The sequence below is a fragment of the Rhodnius prolixus genome, unplaced genomic scaffold, assembly GCF_049639745.1.
Source record: "Rhodnius prolixus isolate KJV_2025 unplaced genomic scaffold, Rpr scaffold_7, whole genome shotgun sequence".
Classification (NCBI taxonomy): domain Eukaryota; kingdom Metazoa; phylum Arthropoda; class Insecta; order Hemiptera; family Reduviidae; genus Rhodnius; species Rhodnius prolixus.
Window position 1 is genome coordinate 37,898,356 of NW_027411582.1, and position 20,576 is coordinate 37,918,931.

A 20,576-nucleotide genomic window follows, 5' to 3' on the forward strand; every position below is an offset into this window, starting at 1 on the left:
GTGCAAAGTCAGAGAGATAGCACTACTGGCGCGTATCGAGGTTATGTTTAGTTAGTAGCATCTCTTGGAAGAACACACACCAAGTTTCAGCCAGATCGGTCTATTTCTTTGTGTTTGGCATTCGTTTGAATCGAGGAAGTCGAGTGATTTTCAAAAAATGGACGAAAAAGAGTTTCGTGTGTTGATTAAACACTACTTTATGAAAGGCAAAACGCCTCAGGAGACTAAAGAGAAGCTTGATAAACATTATGGTCACTCTGCACCTTCGATTAGAACAGTTTATAAGTGGTTTCAAAATTTTCGGAGTGGCCTATGGGCACTAGTGACGCTGAACGTTCTGGACGCCCTGTTGAGGTTACTACTCCAGAAATCATCGATAAAATCCATGATATGTTGATGGATGACAGAATAGTGAAGGTGCGTGAGATTGCTAGTGCTGTGGGCATCTCGAATGAACGGGTACATAATATTTTGCATCAACATTTGGACATGACAAAGCTATCCGCAAGATGGGTGCCACGATTGCTCACGCTTGACCAAAAACGAAATCGTTTGAAGTGTTGCAAGGACGATTTGCAGCTGGTCCAGAAGAATCCGCAGGACTTTAAGCGTCGTTTCGTCACTGTGGATGAAACATGGATACATCACTACACTCCTGAGACCAAAGAACAATCTAAACAATGGGTTACCAAAGGGGGAATCTGCGCCAAAAAAGGCGAAGACCGTTCCTTCGGCCGGAAAGATTATGGCGACTGTCTTTTGGGATTCGCAAGGAATAATCCTCATCGACTATCTGGAAAAGGGTAAAACTATTACAGGATGCATATTATTCATCGTTATTGGACCGTTTGAAAACCGAGCTGCAAGAAAAACGCCCACGATTGGCCCTTTCCAAAAAAGTCCTTTTCCATCACGACAACGCACCAGCTCATACCTCAGCAGTTGTGGTCGCAAAATTAATGGAAATAGGGTTCCAACTCGTTTCACATCCCCCCTATTCTCCAGACTTGGCTCCCTCGGACTACTATTTGTTCCAAAATATGAAGAAATGGCTGGCGGGAAAAAGATTTTATTAAAACGAGGAGGTGATTGCAGAAACGAATGGCTATTTTTCAGACTTGGACAAATCCTATTATTCGGAAGGGATCAACAAACTAGAGCAGCGTTGGACGAAGTGTATAAGCCTAAAAGGAGACTATGTTGAAAAATAAAAAAGGTTTACCCCAAAAAATTAAGTAGTTTTTATTTTTGCCCGGACTTTTCAAACGACCCTCGTATGTATAATGTAACGAAATTTACAAAAATTATTTACCTAGTTTACAAAGTAATACTTTTACATTTCAGGGTTGGTGTGTCTTCTATCTTGTCTGTTCATGGACTGAGTGTGATATCAATAGAATCATTGTTAACAATCTGTAAATATGTTCCACAGCCCTGAAGATGTCCTAGTCACCCTAGGTCGAAAGCTCGACAAAATAAATTTTACTCGACTGAAATGGCAATTATTTTTTTATCCTATTATAAGGTTTATTGTATTATGCATTTACCTAATTAAAGGAAGCATTTTCCTAGGGAAATTTGTTTAGAGAGGAAAAGTGTTTAGTTTTCCTTTTTTTTTTACGTGTGCAATTTTATTGGTATGTTTTCTCTTATCATTAAATGAGAATTAATTGATTTGCCGGAGTTCATAGTTTAAAGCTGAATGCCTTTTCCGGTAATACCACTTTGCAGAATCGATTTATCACTTTTTTCAGATCGATGTATTTTTTTTTTTTGCTTTACATAAACGTTTGCGATAAGAGTTTGCGTACTGGTGGATTTCCACGTGAAGATCTCTGGTTCAAATCCTGGGCTATAAGGCTCTTAAATTTTTCATCTTCCTAGGGGGGCTTCTTACACCCAAACCGTTCCAGTGACGGAAAATGTTTGTCTGTAACAAGAGTACACTGTATGGAAAAAGTTCCAAGCGACAATAATCTCAGATATTGACGCGCCTTAAATAAAAAAAAAATAAGTCGCAAGTAAATGTTGGGTAAGGAAATTCCGCATTTGGGAATCCGGACAACCAAAATTATTTTGTGAAATACACAAAAATACTCAATTTATTAAAAATAAAAATAAATTGAATCAGACCATAACTTAAATTTAAAAAAGAACCCCCCCTCAGAATTATTGAGTAATAAATTCTAGAATTAGATAAAACGTTAGATCAGTAAGCTTAACGTACATATGGGATGGTTGAGTTTAGGGATTCAGCAGGTTATATTTATGTACAGGGATACAGTGCAGATACATAGAGTGTAAATAATGCTGTATCTAAAAGAATAAATAAATAAATTCCCCACTGTGCGCTATTTACTCACACATTGGCAACCTTTTTAATGGTCCAGTTTATTTGATGCTGTTAGATGCTGTTTTATTTTCCCTTTCTTTCTATTTTTTTATATCTCTGCTGACTAGATAAATATTCTACTTTGTACTTTCAGTTTAATATTGTTTTTATTTTATGGTCTTTGTATGAGGGAGTGGACTAGGTCCATTCCTTGGTATTCCCTGTGGATATCCCCTGTGGGAGTATCCCGGTCTAAATAAACTTACGCTTCTCATTGACCCAATTCATATTATAACTAGCATAAGCCGTTAACAAAAGGGTTGTAAAGGGCATTTTTATTGAAAGATTTTAAAATAACAAATAACAACATCATTTATAAAAACAAAACAAAAAATTATAAATGTTAATAAGAATAATAATAATACAAGCCGGACATACTAGTTATGGATAGGAAGGGTAGAGTGGCACATATCGTCGATATCGCCATACCCAATGATGATAACATGCAGAAAAGCAGGGGCGAAAAGATCCGGAAGTACCAGGACCTTAGTTTCCAACTAAGAGAAATGTACAACCTGGACAAAACGACGATTGCGCCTATAATACTTTCCACGAATGGCCTCGTGCCCAGAACAACGGTGACTGCTGTCAATGAGTTGGGCCTATCCACTGATCTGGTTGTTGGAGGCGCAGAAGGCAGTCCTCCTAGATACGGTCCGTATTGTCCGAAAGTTCCTGAGTGCTGCCCATTAAGCAGATCAATTACAGCCAATCGCCGCGTGCAGCCCGTTATTATCTGGATTTAGTTTTTTAACTCCGAGAAATAGATTATGTAATTTAGATAAGGGGTTGTGGCAAAGTCCACCCCCCCCCTAAGTGATTTCCCTAATAAGGAGTCAGAAATGAAATAATAATAATAATAAGGGAAGGGATTAGCTATGCGGTTAGCATACTGGACTCCCACGCGGAGGTCCCGGGTTCGAATCCGGCTGCTGACCTCTTAGATTATCTCTTCCTAGGAGCTTCTTACAGCTCCACAGTCCGGTGATGGACAGTGTTGTCTGTAACGAGAGAACACTGTCCGGAGGCCGGCAGTGCACTGAAAAAAGGCTCCGGGCGCCAATAACCTCAGCTGTTGACGCGCCTTAAATCATTTAAAAAATACAAATAAAATAAAAAAATTTTATTCAATTTTTGTTCCAGGTGAGAACAGTTTGTATTTCTGGATACATTTCAAAAGCATGTTTCATTATTTTGGGTTTGTTATGGATTCTTAACTATTCTGGACCGTCTTAAAGATGCGATCTGCGGTGCCGCATAATATCGCTAAAACATGAAACACAACGCATAAAATCAGCAATATTACTGGATTATCTAGCACTGTGGATCGGTCCATATTTTCAGCCTTTCTTTCCAATGGATTAATGAATCAGTCTCCAAAAATTAATAAATAAATGAAAACTCTGCAATAAAATACCCAGGCTTATCAGACAACATCCCCCCCCCCCGGAAAACCTTTAGGCCTACAAAATTTCAGCCAAAACAGTTTGTATCCTATAAATTCCTATTTTCATTTGAAAAGAATTTTTCTTATTCCGGCGGCGGAAAACTTCAAATAATGTTGACGTCAGTAGAATGTAAAATATCCCTACAATGTTATAACAACATAATCCCGATAATAACAGCACGTTAATAAAGGGTGTGGAGTATTTTTAATTGTTCTTCCATTGTCATTGCGAACATTGTTCGCGAATAGGGGAACAAAAGGAAATATGTATGAGTGTACAAAAAGGGAATGGACTGGGAGATAGCGGAAGTGGGGGAAACTCCCTTTTCTCTCGGCGGAAAGGGCGAAGAACCCTTCTTCTTTGAAATCGCTTTGGTCTTCCTTCCCTACCCCGTCTCTTCATTAGTTCTCTGCAATAAATAAATGGCTTCACCTTTCTTAAGGCCCTACCCGGATGATTATAATAGTTCTGTTTACCGGTGGCCTTCATCGCTTCCTCTAATTGCAGCAACGGGAAGTGCTGCGAATCTTGAGATAATTACAGTTTTTTGGTGGAGAGAGGGTGGTTATTTTCTTGAAAATGGTTTTTCATCTCTCAAACATTTTTCTAGGTAATCAATCAGTATTAATTTGCATATCAGTTGGTAGCAGGAGTCGTGGCGATGTTTTATGTTTTCTTAATTGTGAGAGAAATTAGTCAGATTACGGTTAATTAAGTAAAGTAATCGCTAATTTTATTTTCAGGCGGGGCTTAACGTTCAACTACAAGCGGAAGCTCATACTTTACAATAAACAATTTTTTTCTAACAAATAAAAAGTAGTCATAAGCGGGATTCGAACCGGTGATCTCTCACTTACGAAGCCAAGCTCTTGACCACTAGACCAACACTCGCCCCACGGCGATGTTTTCTTAATTGTAAGAGAAATTAGTCAAGATTATGGGTTAATTATTTAAATCTCTTAATTCACTTTTTTTGGGGGCCGATTTTTAATTATAGTTAATTAATTGATGTGCTAAATTTATCCAATTAATTTATTAATGATTCAGTGGTTAAGTAGAGTTTGGCTTGGTGTTGCAGATCTGTTTTCCCACTAAGCTGGGAAATCATCTTGTCCAGAAAAGATCTGGGCAGCTTCAAAAATATCCTAGGGGGAAATAGCCAGAAATAGGGCGATGCGAGCAGGATGTAGAGATAGCTCGGATAGGCTTTCAGCCCTGTTGATTGTTCCTTAGCCCTGTGGAAGTAGTTATTTAGAACCATCCTCCCCTGTAGTCTTTGCTGCTGAAATGGCACATCTTCTTTTTGAGATCGCACCGATTATTGGCCGTGCTGAAAACCGTTGATCTTCTTAATCTGGCCTTATGATATGGCGCTTCTTGTAAGGCTTGGAGGGATCACAGGGACTTCTCCATTGGTGTCCCGCAGGGAAATATCAATACCTAACCGACTGACTAGACTGAAGAAACAGGAACTAAGCTCTACGAATTTCTAAATAGTTCTAAATTTTCAAAAGGAAATAATAGTTATAGACAATTACTTCGATCATTCCACTTCCTGCCATATTCCATCCGTTCCCTTTCGAATCCCTTCAAAGAAATATTCACTACTTCCTGCTTCCTAATTTAACCCTTCAACGTCACAAATCAAAACCCCCTTTTCCCGCTATAAAAAAAAAGAAAAAGAAAAAAAGTCCCACATCTTTCTATCCTAATCCTCTTTTACAAATCTTGTTCTCTCTGTCTCACTCCGCGACCTGACAATCTTTCAGGAGATTTAAAAGGACGCTGTTCCCGAGATTTCTCCCTAACTCTGAATAAATCTTTCTTTCTTTCTTTACTGTCAAGTCTCCTTGCTTGAGTAAAAAAAAAAAAACAGGAAGTCTATTATCTTAAAATCTTTCTTTTAATTTTAAAAATTTTAAGTATTTTTAAGATTTCCTTAAAAGTGGCTCCTGCGAACTCATTTAAACTTCAAAATTGTGGTTACCGGAACATAAATCTGTAACTTATTTGTCCATAAAAATTCAATTAAGAGGTCCAGATTCCCTCTAAGACGCCATTATTCTGTCCTGTTTCCTGTGTACTGTTTAAAGGGAAGTTAAATCGTATTTGAAGGAAATTACTGAACCGGAGGAAATTCCTAATGGCCTTATAATAAGTTCATGCTCTCAAAAAAAAAAAAAAAAATGGCTCCTATGTTGAGGGTAGGTTTCCCTATAAGTGAGGTTATATTTCTGGTTAAAGTACAGTTTTTTATAAAAATTAAAATGTTGGTGAAACTATTATTAATATGTCTCCAATATTCCTTGTTTGAAGAATATTAAATAAGTTAGGAATTTTGGAGACCAGTTTTTTCTTATTTCTAAATAAAGAGTTATCTAAATTAATGAAGACCCGTCACCAGAAAAAAGCCTTAGAGGTAATAACCCAACTTGTTAGCACCGTCACCACAAGAAAAGTAAAGGGTGGTGGACTTTTGAAGATAATACTCTTACCCTTTCCTTTTTGTGGACATGATAAGTCCGCCGTCTGTTGAACATCTCCACCACGCCTGCGTAGATCATGTATCCCGCGGTTATGGTAAATATTACTATTATGGTGGTAATATGGTACTAGACGTTTATTTATTGTTTTTATTGTAGTTAATTTCCGGACGAATAGCAGATCGTTTGGTGGATACATGGTGCTGCTATCTATGGCTAGCCGGGCTTAACACACATTTCACCTGGAAATAAATTACGTCACTATAAATAAAAGCTGGAAAATAAGGAAAAGGTAATTAAAAAAAAAAGAAAAAAAAAAAGACTTCCGCCACACTAATCTGGTGTGAACACAACGCGCACACACAAATATCTCTTAATTACTATTCTCGAAATATGCAATCTCGTATTGATGATAAAACCTAGCAAAAATTACAATAAAAGACTAATTCACTTGATTGTACGGAATGGAAGTCTGGAATGAATCTATTGATGAATTTCAATTGGCCGGCAGTTATTGTAATCATCGGTCTGGATTTCCGGGGATAGTGTGAGAGGAGTGGGGGCGGGGGTTAGTGCTAAAGGATTAGTGTGAACTTGGAGTCTGGATTATGGTCTGTTTTAGTAGGATATTCCAAGTTAGGAGACGAAGGTAATGTTGAGGTCAGTGAAAAATGTAAAGTAATCGCCTATTTTTTCAGGCGGGCTTTACGTCCAACTACCAATTAGGTGTCGTGGACGGAGGCGACTAGCAAACATACTTTACTGTAAATTTCTCATATTAACTGTTTAATAAAATCCAAGGCCTAAGACCGGGAATCGAACCCACTAAACCAACAATACATCTCAGCTTTGCGGGTCTAGCCTATAACCGCCTAACATACTTTACTATAAATTTCTCATATTAACCATGAAATAAAATCCAAGGCCTAAACCGGGGGAATCGAACCCATCTTAGCATTGCAGGTCTCACCTCTTAACCGCTCGGCTTCCGTGGCGCCTATATTGAGATCAGTGTAAATATAATAACTCTGTACGGGCAAACCAGAGATATATGATGAAGAGTGTTAGTTTGTAGGGTTTTTAATTGGGTGGCAAGGTTGAAAAGTTTTGCTGGCCCGTAAAGTCCATAGTAAACTTAGCACGAGTACTTACTTACTTCTTTTATTATAGGGTGACAATTTATAGAGGTTTCTGAAGTAGTCTGTGGAGAGGGAAGTTTCTGGAGTAGTCAATATTTATAGAGCTTTCTGGAGTTGTCTATGAAGATGAAGGAATCGATTTTTTGATTCCGGAGCGCTTTGAACGTTATGTGAGGATTCCGTGAAAGTTCAAGATGGCGTACTTAGATGGCCGGGAGGATAAATGTTCAACCTATATTGTTAGTTCTAGATTAGTATTGAAATTGTTAACTATCTTTAATACTTTGTTCAGAAACTTTCATAGTTTTGTATTTATAGTTGGCCAATATACTATATATAGTCTGGAAGGCATTAACTTGTGGGTTGTGGTCAGTTTTCATTGCCAGTTATGTCTTAGTTGGAGGAGAACGGAGCTGTCAAGTAGAACATTGTTAACCAGCCAGCCATGGGATGGAGATTATGACTGTCCAGATTCGCTGAACTATAACCATAAAATAAAGACCATTAATATCTAGCACGCACAGAAATAGTTGGTAGAGGAATTGAGAGAAAAGGAATGATCCCAAAATATCCTTAAAAAGGAGCATGTTTTTCAAAATCTTCTGGTCTCAGGATGATCTGGTTTTGGAGGAGGAATCCTCTGTAGCAATTATATGTAAGAAAGAATAAAACACTCAATCGATTAAGATCTTTTATAAAATCTTTAAAAAGCCATTGAAAAGAATTATTTATCTTTTACATTCAAAACAATTTCATGTTTTATCCGTTATTTTTATACAACAATCAATAATAAATATCTGGTGCGTGAAAAATTAGGTTGTTTTTTTTTGACGATATATGTTTGGCAAAATAGACTATGAGCCTCAAGATCGTGTCCAATGTTTTAGTGATAATAGTTATTGAGATATTGGAAGGATATTTGGAGGTTTTGCAACTACTTCAAATTTCAAACCTCTATATCTCTCTTCCTATTGTTCAGATTTCAATGAATCCTTTACTCAATTGTAGAGAAAAGTGAGCTCTATAACTGATATAAATGCGAATGTTTTAGTCGTGATAGTTATTGAGATATTGAAGGTTGAATTTTAGTGGTTTTTAAAATCGTTCAAATTTCAAACCTATATATCTCCCTTCCTGTCATTCAGATTGAAATGATTTCTTTACCAAATTGTAGAGAAATATTAGCTCTATAACTGACATAAATAACAATGTTTTAGTAATAATAGTTATTGAGATATGGTAGGTTAAAATTTGGAGGTTTTTAAAATGGTCCAAATTTTAAACCTCTATATCTCTCTTCTTATTGTTCAGATTTCAATGAATCCTTTACTCAATTGTAGAGAAAAGTGAGCTCTATAACTGATATAAATGCGAATGTTTTAGTAATAATAGTTATTGAGATATTGAAGGTTGAATTTTAGAGGTTTTGCAAACGATTCAAATTTCAAACCTATATATCTCCGTTCCTATTGTTTCGATTTAAATGAATCCTTTACCGAATAGTAGAGAAAACCTAACTCTATAACTGGTATAAATAGCAATGTTTTAGTAACAATAGTTACTGAGATATTGAAGGTTAAAATTTGGAGGTTTTGCAAATGGTTTAAATTTCAAACCTGTATATCTCCGTTCCTATTGTTTCGATTTTAATGAATCCTTCAACAAATTGTAGAGAAATATTAGCTCTATAACCGATATAAATAGGAATGTTTTAGTGATAATAGTTATGGAGATATTGAAGGTTAAAGTCTGGAGGTTTCCTAAATACTTTAAACCTCTATATCTCCCTTCCTGTTGTTCAGATTCTTGTTCTTGTTGTTCTTTACCGAATTGTAGAGAAAAAAGCATTTCCGCTATGTTTTTAAGTAACGCATATTTCGTGCATCAACCACAGATTCATTTATTATCTTTTTTGTATAACTCAATAAAATTGACGACAAAATAATAATAAACGAAAAAAGATAATTAAGTTAATATCCTTAAAACAAAAAATAAGTGAATAAAAAATTATAATAAAATATAACAGATCTCTGTGAAAATAATAATAGCTATCCCATTCATACATTCCAGGATTTACAAGGTTTTTTTTTTTTGCTGCCATTCTCTGACTGGACCTTTCACCCGGCTTTTTAGTTGCTGCAACAGGAGCTAATTTAGGCACGCAATTCTGTTGAGACAGTAAAATGGATTGATAGTCAAGGTTATTTAGCTATTTTTTTTTAAGTTACTATTTATTTGTTGTGATTTAATTGTTCTACATCCGGGGGACATACAATAGTTCTACTGGTGACGGTTCCAGGTATTTTGTGTATTTAAATGTGTTGTAATCGTTGAGATTTTGGAGATAAGGCTTTACCGGAAATGTTCATTTTGAATTTAGTCCGCAAAATGGTATTTAATAGTCTCTCTCTTCTTCCGCTCTCTCCAATGATAACAGTGGCTGTGTGGGCTGTGCATAGATGTGTTTATAGAGAGGATATTAGGGCTAAACTGAGATTAATGCAAGCTCTGTCATTGTATAGTACCACCATTGTGCTTATTTGTCAAGTTTAGCTTTCTCTATTTGTAGAAAGTGGGTCAAAATAGTTGATAAACTATTGTTTAATATTTTGTTTATTATGTAGTTAGGTGTGGGTAGCACGAGGGTTCTTTGTGCTCATGAGCAGTTACACGGACTACCTCTTCTTGAAATCATATCTTAAGACCCGCTTCATTCAAGTCTCTCATAGATTATCCAGCAAGCTAGTTCATCGTATTCTTGATGGAGAACTGCGTGACAGTATTCTAGCATCCATTCGAGACTCAGGGTTCACATTTGACATCCTAATACCATCATAGTAACTCTCCAAATGTTTCCTTTTAATCACTACCACTTTCGAAGAAGAATCGGACTGCCTGCAAATCCTCAATCTTAACTAAAAACAAAGTAGTCTCTTCGAGTAATAATTTTAAACTTCTTATCCGACAAACACAACAAATAATTACTACCAATCAAAAGATCACTTGAACATCTTATTGCTTGTACCATTTTTTGGAACTGCAGAACGGCAAGAGAAGCCAGTCTGAGCAGAATCCAAGCCTCTAGGCACTAAAATGCTTTGTCGCGTCGTCTAAGGCGGGTGCCTTTATGGGTATACAAGGCAATAACAAGAAAATATGTAAACATATTAACCTCTAGATCCTAAACTTTCAAGTGCCAGAATTTCTTTCCCTCCCTTCTAATTCTCAAGGATTACCGCTATCTTCCATACAATCATTCAAGGCAACAAAGGCTCGTGTGTCCTTCGGGAAAATAGATTATTGTTAACAATCAATGACCATCATTCTCGAACGAAATTCAATCTGGGAATTTTTAGTGAACAAGTTAAAACCTCTTCTTGAGATTTTATAAGGCACAGATCCCTTACATTATTCCGGAATATGTAGTTCTTTAAAGCCATGCTTTCTTTTAACTTCCGGCCCGCATTTTACCCGAAAAAATGTTGCTAAAAAAAGGTTCGAACTTGTTGTAAACAATTAGTAAATCTTGTTAAAACAAAAAACAAAAAATTAAAATAAATATCACGTTTGTATTATCTAAAGTAGGCTGTGGATTTTCAACGATCATCATTGATTGATTCTATGTCAGTTAGATAACAAGTTATAAAGTGCTGTCTAAACTTGACTGACTGAAAGTCAATTTACTTAGCGAGCATAGGGGAGGGTTGTGAGTGAGTGACTAAGACTTTAATTGGTGTGTGGGATTCAGTGTGGAAAACTTAAGTTTTTGTTTTCACGACATTTTCTGGCACTTAATTTCAATAAAGTTATAGAGCGTGATCATTTTTTGATATTTTGGTTGCCGCTGTTATCAGTTTTGCCAGTCGTTTGTAAAAAAAATTAACGTTCTTGTTTATCATTATCAGACCTAGGTGCTGGCACTTTTTAGTAAAAGTTTCCTTGTCTAATGTGGGCTTTCAAAACGGTATATCATTTTCCAGGATTCCTTTTATCTTCGTATGAGAGATTACGTTTGTTTTTACAAGAAAACGTGTTCACGAGCACTCAACAGTGTTAGTTTATCAAGTTGTTTAATTCATTGAAAACTCTTTTAGATGAACCTGAAGTCAATTTTAAAGTAGATTGTCTTAAAATAAGGAAGTCAAAGATTACAAATTGCGTTTTAAACATTTACTTCTGATCTCTCTCAAATATTTGAGAAAATTTTAGAAAATATTTTAAACAAGTACTTAAACAAAAATGCATTCAGTTTATATTTACTCCAAATTACAATTTCACACATAACTGCACTGTTGAAAAAGATAAGAATGTGAATAAGCCTTAACAACCCTTTGAACCCACTAACAGATAATACTTATATCTGAATCTGGAATTAACCAGTACAATTAGGTATAATATACTTTATAATATATTTTAAATAAACTTTTACTAAAAAGTGCCAGCACCTAGGTCTGATCACGAAAGGGCCTAATGAGTTTTCTTAAAAATTTCGATTACTTTCATTTTTCCTGCATCCAGGAGGAAGATTGAAGCTGTTTCGGAGAATAACTTATGCTTCGAAATGGTATAAATTTTTAGAAAATTATCTGTCTTTCTAACCGTGTCATCAGAATCCGAATTCGGACCCGACTTTATGAGTAATAACATTTTTATTGGAAAAAAGTAATGATTTTAGAAAAACAAATTAAAGTGACGTCACTCAGGAACAGTGGAAAATATGAAGTTGGTCAATACGTCATTGAACTCCACTTCAGATGTTCATCACACAATAGGCCTATGGACATTACTTACTGGTTCACCTTGTATATTATACACTCAACAGCAAAAAAAACCGGACACTCAGATTTTGTCTCATAATTTTGTTAAATACGTTAATCTTTTTAATTTATGGTAAGAATTGGTTTATTTATAAGTTATTTACACAAAATCTGCCACAAATGACTAATTTTTATTAATTATTAACACAAGAAATTAACACTTTTTTTTTAAAACTTTATTCTTCATTTTTATCAGGTTTTCTGACAAGGGATGTTCTTCTAATAGCGGGCATTTCTCCCTTTTCAACGGCGAAGGGCCCTAACCCTGTCAGGCATTGATGAAATTAAATTTTGGACGTACTCCACCGGCAGAGCATCCCATTCTTCACGAAGAGCAATTTGGAGCTGATTTAAGTCACTAGGAGGAGGATGACGATGTCTAACACGCCTTCCTAAATTATCCCATAAATGTTCTATGGGATTCATATCGGGAGTTCGTGCAGGCCAGTCCAGAACTGTGATTCCCACTACCTCCAAGTATTCTGTAACAATTCTGGCGGTATGTGGGCGAGCATTATCCTGCATCAAAATGAATTGGTCACCAATAAATGGAGCCAACGGGATCACAGCCTCTAGGAGCACTTCCTCAATGTACCTCCGAGCAGTCAGAGCCCCCATTATCAATGAAAATCGCTCCCCTGATCGTCTCCACACTCTGTCTCGATCGTCTGAGTGGTATAAACCAAAGCGAGACTCATCTGTGAATAAAACTGTTCCCCATTGCTCAACAGTCCAATGAAAATGCTCGTCGGCAAATAATCGCCTTTCTCTACGATGCCTTTCCAGGAGTTGGAGCCCTGTCGCGGGGCGCCTTGCTTCAAGTCTACGCTCCCTCAGTCTCCGCCGTACTGTGTCCGAGCTAACACGCATATTTCGTGCCACTTACAGCCTGTCCCGAACCTCAGGAGCAGTTGAATGGCGGTCTCTCAATACTGAGAGCGTGATAAATCAATCGCCAACTTCAGTTGTGGCCCTTGGTCGGCCACTGCCAGCCCTCCGTTCATAACTGCCAGTCTCCCGGAAACGCCCGAGTGCATCATTAATGGCGGACGCTACTCCAAGGGTTTCTGCGATAGATCGGACGCTCCGGCCTTCTCTTGCCAAGGCATCAGCTCGGGCTACATCTACATTCCAAAGAACCATTATTCTGGACCAAAATAAAAAAAATCACGTCTATTAATGACAGAAAGGCGCGGTTAATAAATTAAAGATCTTTAAAGGTGCGAAAACCTGCTTACAGTTTAGAAGAGTTCCGTCAGGTAAAGCAGCCCCAAGACAAATAAGCCACATCTGAGTCTTATCTCGTGCCCTACTAATCCTGACGGGATTAGTCCAATGGACTTAGACCCTTCCTTCTCTGTAATAACCAGATTACCCACAAAAACAAACACATCACTGATAATCAGCTTTTAATATAAAAAATATTAAGTGTCCGGTTTTTTTTGCTGTTGAGTGTATATACTTGAGGAAACGCTGCCAAATTTGGGGGATGACTTGGTTAGGAGAAAAAGGATACGGTACTCCACGTAAAACATGTATTTCCGGTAAAAAGCTTGAGTTTAACATGATCATAAAACTGATTTCTTACAGTATTTTGGCGTCAGTACCTAAAAATAGCATCTCAAGATTTAAACACAGGAAATAAAGTGAGTCGATATGCGTAAACTAACACAGAGTTTAGCTTGCTTACACTAGCAGCTCTCCAGCATCATTATTCACAGAGTAGTTCACTTCCGTGATCCCTTACAAACGGTTGTTTTATGTATATACGTCAGACATGACTATGTTGCCCAGTAATGTACGTTTAGTGTTAGTAGGAGAATTTTCCTTAACAGCCGTTCCTGAAAACATATGTGAAACGAGGCATTGCCTTGGTGTGGAAGTAAGATCTGTCAGACTGGAAGGGATGCTGCCCTTTCTGCCCAGGGTTACACGCTAGATTTATTACGATTCCACCATAGCCTAACGGGGGTGGCGCATAAATTCGTGTAGAAATTCCAGAAATATGCTGAAACAGGAAGTAATATAGTATATATTTAAATAAGATTGTTTGAGAGGTTTTTTTTTGGGGGGGGGGAATAAATCTGATTGGTTGATTTTGATGAAAAGCTCGTCCCCAGGTAACACTTAAATCGATTTACAAGGATTATACTAATAAAACATTTGAACATCAATTTTTACAAACAACTGGCAAAACTGATAACAGCAGCAACCAAAATATCAAAAACTCAATGAGATTTCCCATTTCGCTATGCTGAATAGACATGCGTAATTGAAGTCCAATATCTAATTGTACGTATGCAGTAGACCTCAAAACTGGCATATCCGGTTTTGAATTCAATTTTGAAATAGCGAATCAGATTTTGTGTAAAATTTAATTTAAAAAAACAAAAAAAATTTAAACAATAGTAACATGCAAATGAAATCATCTGAAGTTGAAAACAGAGCGTATTTCCGGAACGTCCTTCTATTGTCTTTAAAATCTGTAGTGTTTGCTTTTCTAATTAAAAAAACAAACAGCATCAACTAGGACCGGGCTTGAAACAACAACAACAACCATCTCTTTAGATTAGCATAGGAACTTTGAGAGGTGGGACTTTTGGTAACTTTGGACGACATCGTGGTAGGAAACTAAGTCTTTCCCCCCGTACCATGTCAGGCTAAGTTTTGCGAATAAACAACTTAATTTGGTACAAAATTTTATAAAGTTGCTCATCACAAAGTTTTTTAACGAACAAATAACTTCCTTCTTATCTTACGCTTTATTCGTACTTCTGACTTAACTTTATATATATATATATATATATATATATATATATATATGTATATATGTATATATATGTACCTTTCTCCGACAGGGCAGCCAACATTTCCTTATAAATATTTTTGAAAACAATTCTTATTTCCCTTGAGGGTGGCAGTATTGTTGGCGGAAGAGAAAATGGTAGAACGTATTTCCGGCGAGACAAATCAACCGTTCTCTCCTCTCACCCGTATACTACAATATAGATTTTCTACTTTATGTTAGACTTGCTCTGTTCGTGAACGCGAGAAGTGCAGAAGAACCATGATCTAGTGATATCATTTTGTAACAAGACTTAAAACTCCGTAGATTAGAAAGGATCTTCACAATTTTCGGCAGCATAAAAATTAATAATGGTGCGCAAAAAAAAAAAAGATCACGATCAAACTATCGAAAAGATAGAACTATCGAAAAGATCGATCTATCGAAAAGATCGAGCTATCGAAAAGATCGATCTATCGAAAAGATCTATCTATCGAAAAGATCGATCTTTTCGATAGATCGAACTATCGAAAAGATCGATCTTTTCGATAGATCGAACTATCGAAAAGATCGAACTATCCATTGCATTCCACCCAATAATTGTATAGAAAACAAACAATAAAATACTCGTTAATTTTTTTATTTTTTTTGCGAAAACCACACGAAGTTCTTTTCTATTCATTTTATTGTTTTATACGTGAATTTGTTTCCATTCCATTTTACGTAATAATTTAGCTAATTATTTCTATCTAAGTGAATAAAGAAAATCACAAATAAATATAATTACAAAAAAAAAAAAAAAAACCTTGAACAGTCAAAGCTGTCACAGACTTACCTACAAATTAAATTTGTAATTAATAAAATCAATTTATATTTGTATGCAATCGTTAACGGGGGTCCAATATATTGTGCTAAAATTTATTAAAGGAAGTTCAATTTCATTCGCTAATGAATAACGGTGTGGCCAATGATTGGTTAATTAGGGAATGAACTTTAGCCATTCAAACAAAATAATGTAACATTACAAATTTATTGTTAAGTTCAGTTTAATAAATACAATTTTGAATTTAAAATTATAAGTTAGCAAATAAAAAATGTGAAGTAATGCCTATTTTTTCAATTATTTGGCTACCAGCAAATAAAATCTTTCGTGAACGGAGGCTGCTAGCAAAAACAAATCTCTCTATTTGATTGATTATTTTTCTATTTTATTTCTAAAATTTCTCTACATTTCCGGCCCCCCCTATCATGGTCAATTTCACTACAGAAGTTTCTGTAAATTCTCGATGCACACCTGTTACACAAACGACGGTTCCGGTCAGACTGATTTCTCTACAATCACGTGAGAGACGCTGCAATCGAAAGAGAAGGCTTTACTGTCAGTTGTTAGGATTTGGCGCATGCATAGTTCTTCTGTAGCAGCATCAGTCTCGTTATTTACTTAATAGCCAGACCTCGTATCTTTATTTTTACTGTCAAATCATGAGGGAAATTAGACTATAATGGTAATTCAGAATCATAGGTTAAACTTAAAGGAATAATAGTTTTTCTAAAAATAAAACAATGTGTATCTTAAAAGGGATTTCTTTTATCTCTATGACGTAACTGATTTACCGTAAAATATTCAGGCAGTTCGCCGTAAAGATAGGGTTAAAGTTTTTCCTCTAAAGACTTACTTAAATATAACTTATTGGCTTATTACTCGCATATTACTGATATGAATTCATAGCGTGAATAAAAACGGAAGTGCTGTCTGTACTGAACGTTTGGCAATTAGCGATTTGTTTCCACAAATTCTAAGTTTCAAGAAAATGTCTTTGTGTACTTGACAGTAACAGGAAGTGACGTGTGTTTGTGTCTTTCCCTAAACCCTTATTATTCTTGTTATTTTCATATTTACATACTCGTATAGTCAATTGAAAATTCTAATCGTACTGAGTCCCATATCTTACAGTGAGATATGACGGTGCAGTAGATTGGTTAGCAAACAAAGAGAGTCAGCTGTTAAATACGTACGATAATTTTAGAAATACACTTGTATGTTGGTAGAAATGTTTTAAACATTTTTTTGTTTTTTATAAACACTAGTAGTAGTTTATAGTGGCTAATTTTAACTATGCGTGAGAAATAGTTAATTTTAGCTCCACTATGCTAGGCATCCTTTTAAGGGCACAAATAATCTTGGAGTTCAAGTTGATGATTTGTACAGTGGCTTGGAATGGTCTTGTCGATGATGCTTGATGATTAAATGCTAAAATAAACACGTTCAAACAGGATTGAAAACGCTGTATGGCGAAGGTGTTGCATCAAAAAGACTGAAGATTGCAGAGCGATCAAACAGGAAATATAAGAGATGGTTGGCTCCAGCACTGTTCACAATCTGCTATGGGATTCTGTGCCACCCTGCTCTGGGGATTATCATGTTCTTTCAGGCATAGGACCTGATTGATTGGTAGTAGCAGCACTTTGCCCTGATCCAATTACCTGTGCTGTTCCAAGCCGAATATTTAAGCGAGAGGATATCATTCGCAGCCCCTTCTTATGATGCCAAACTACAACACATTTATGGCGTCTTTGCTGGTAGCTTATGATGGATCACGGTTTCCATTGCAAGAATGGAAGATAATTGTCCATAATTACTTGGGTTTTTGAAGCACTTCCTCCCCATGCTAATTGCTACACTGTAAACGTTAAATACCTTCTACAAACCTGGAGATCTCCAGCATACCTTCTAGTCTGAACCCAGAATTGTTTAATCCCTCTTTTCTAAACCAGCAAGCGACCTCTAGTTTTCTTCTGTATTAAAAAAGTGTCGTGTCCAATTCATCAAGGCTTGTCGACAGTGATGTCGCCTTACCCGTGCAATATATCAACACACACACACAGAGTCAGTTGTTTAAGGATGGAAAGACCCGTTGACATTGATAAAGTATACGAAGAGAAGCAATGGTAGAGAGAGAGGTACTTTAGTTTTTCCTGGCGTGGTGGTCATACTACAGATCTAGTTCTGCAGACTCCCGCGGCAGTTATCTCCTGTTTTCTGTAGCTGCTCAGTTTTCAGAAATAAGCAATCCGGCTGTGATTGATGCTTTTATCCAGAAAGCATTTTCCTTTAAAATGGCTCATCTATATTTGTGCCTCAGACTAAATTTCAACTTCCGGACACTTCCCGGACAAGGAATAATTAAGCTTGCCTCTAACGTGCAATTACAATTAAATGTACAGCCCTATTTCTTCTATAATTTTAAGGATTAAATTTCCATGCTCGATGGTAAATACCCGACAGAAATGCCAATAAGTCAACAAATTTTCCACTTCCAGCGAAATTGTTTTCATTGATTTTCTTGTAAGTTTGTAAGTACTGTAGAGAACGGAAATGAATGTGAGTTGATGAATATGAAAGGGATAAAGAATTGAACACTTCAAATCGACACCTAATAATTATCGATATTATGGGCGAGTGTTGGTCTAATTGTCAAAAGCGTGGCTTTCTAAACTGGGAGATCCCCAGTTCGAATCCCAGCGTTTGACTACTTTTTATTTGTTAGAAAAAAATTGTTTATAGTAAAGTATGAGCTTCCGCCACCTCCACGACACGTAGTTGGACGTTAAGCCCAGCCTGCAAGAAATAGGCGATTACTTTACTTTATCGATACTAACACTAATTTTTAAAAAAAAAATCGAGCTAGATTTATTACTAAACTAAAGACTAAAGTTACATCATGAATTGATAGATAAATAAGCCCTTAGATTTTTCAGTTCCTTGGAGTTTCTTACTGCTCACTGTCCCGGTGATGTACAGTGTTGTCTGTAAACGAGAGAACCCTGTCCGCAGGAGAACGGCAGCGCACTGGAACAAGCTCCGGGCGCTAATGATCTCAGATGCGCTTCAAATTAAAAAAGAACTCCAGTTCGTCAAGATTTCCTTGCTGTGTACCGTATCTTCCCAAAATTTTCCTTAATGGTAGGAGAGCATAGTAAATTGTATCCGCTTCACATCTCCCCTCAAAACTATGTGGACAGCTGTGGTACCATCATATACGTTCAAGGTCACTTTTTTCACAGAAAACTCGTATTTGGATTTGCCTAAGTTAAGAGGGAGAAGTGCCTTTATATTCCGAATAGGAAAATTGTATAACTCGGCTTCTTCGTGTTTTCAGTAATTTCCCAGACGGGTTTTTCCTTTTTCATTAGGACCTAAACGTGTGTTTGGCGTATCGGTTGGAATTTTTCTAGCGGAAGCGTTTCTAGTTAATTGTCGGAGAGCGTGATGTCACACTTCCTGTTTTAGAATCTCTTTAGTACAAATTCCTAGTTACAAGGAATTTCATGACGTAAAAAACGGTAAAAGGAAGTCCTGCGAGTCTATTTATTTTTATTTTTTATGTTCCATGAGCAAAGAATGTTACTCGTACTATACAAAGTAGGTCATACACGAATTCTTGACAGGTCATCATGCCTTCTTGCAACAATCAGTAATAATAACTGATGGACAGCGCATCAATGCAGCGTGAATGATGTGATATATCAGACAGGTTTGTTGACGTCATCCACCTGATTACTGTTATTTACGTACAGAATAACATACTGCACGTCATTGCGATATTTTTTTTTAACAATATGCAATATTTATTTATTTATTATGTACCTTGTCCATAATATTTACTTTCTCTTACATAAAAGGCAGCGCTGCAGGTCGTGGAGAATTCGCAAAATTATGATTTTACCGGAAGTGGACCTTTTTACTTTTATTTGAGATATGTGAGATCTTTATATATGTGAACACAATTTTCTATTTGAAAAACATCCAACATCTTTTTTTGGAATCATCTAGCTAGCTAGGTTAAGGATAGTACTGAGATCGTATCCAATCTTTCGATATTTAGTCATCACCGGAAATAACTCGTTTTTTAAGGTTCAGTTATGTGTGTGTGTGTGTGTATGTGTGAGTATACAAAATATTTCAACAAACTAAAAATCGCAGAAAAATTGAATGTAATGCAATTTTCTTGGGCCCTCTCTCTTGAGAGCGTGATTGTAACTTAACGATCAGTAAAAGAAAAACACTCAAAACGGAAGTAGTACCAGTTTTTTGTTGAAAATGTGGGTACAAATTTTTATTTGTTTTTATCCGGTCGTAGCACGGCAATGGTTTATTGCATTTGTGACCTGTTTTTCGAAGTTTCATCCATCACCAGAGGTAGACTAATCAGTTTGGTGGAAAGATTTCGACTGAGACTATGCGAGACGGAAACAAGTGAAACCGGAATCTCTACTCCATATTGATGTATCTAACTCTGATGATGGATCAAAGTCCGAAAAACGATAAACATGCGGAAAATGCAAAGATTTTATGCAGCACTAAAGCCCTCAGCCACTATTTTCCACATACTCATTTCCTTTTAATAGATTTTTTCCCGTGGAAATATTAGAACATCATGTTCAGATATTTTTTGAGAGGAATTTTGGATTTACCTTCTCTAATCTAATCATTTCTAGAAATTCTACAAAT

The 20,576-nt window shown here is 36.3% G+C and overlaps 1 protein-coding gene across 4 annotated transcripts in view; it reads right to left on the reverse strand.

The window, feature by feature from the left end:
- The window catches only part of Epac (Exchange protein directly activated by cAMP), a 374,689-nt gene that overhangs the window by 190,301 nt on the left and 163,812 nt on the right, over positions 1 to 20,576 (reverse strand). Inside the window, exon 2 of one of the 4 annotated variants that reach the window (XM_074115266.1) lies at positions 6,336 to 6,565. The exons of the other annotated variants lie outside the window; for them this stretch is intronic. Within the exon in view, the coding sequence (XP_073971367.1) occupies positions 6,336 to 6,404 (69 nt within the window). The 5' untranslated portion in view covers positions 6,405 to 6,565. The remainder of the gene's footprint in view (positions 1 to 6,335; positions 6,566 to 20,576) is intronic. 4 annotated transcript variants of the gene reach the window in all.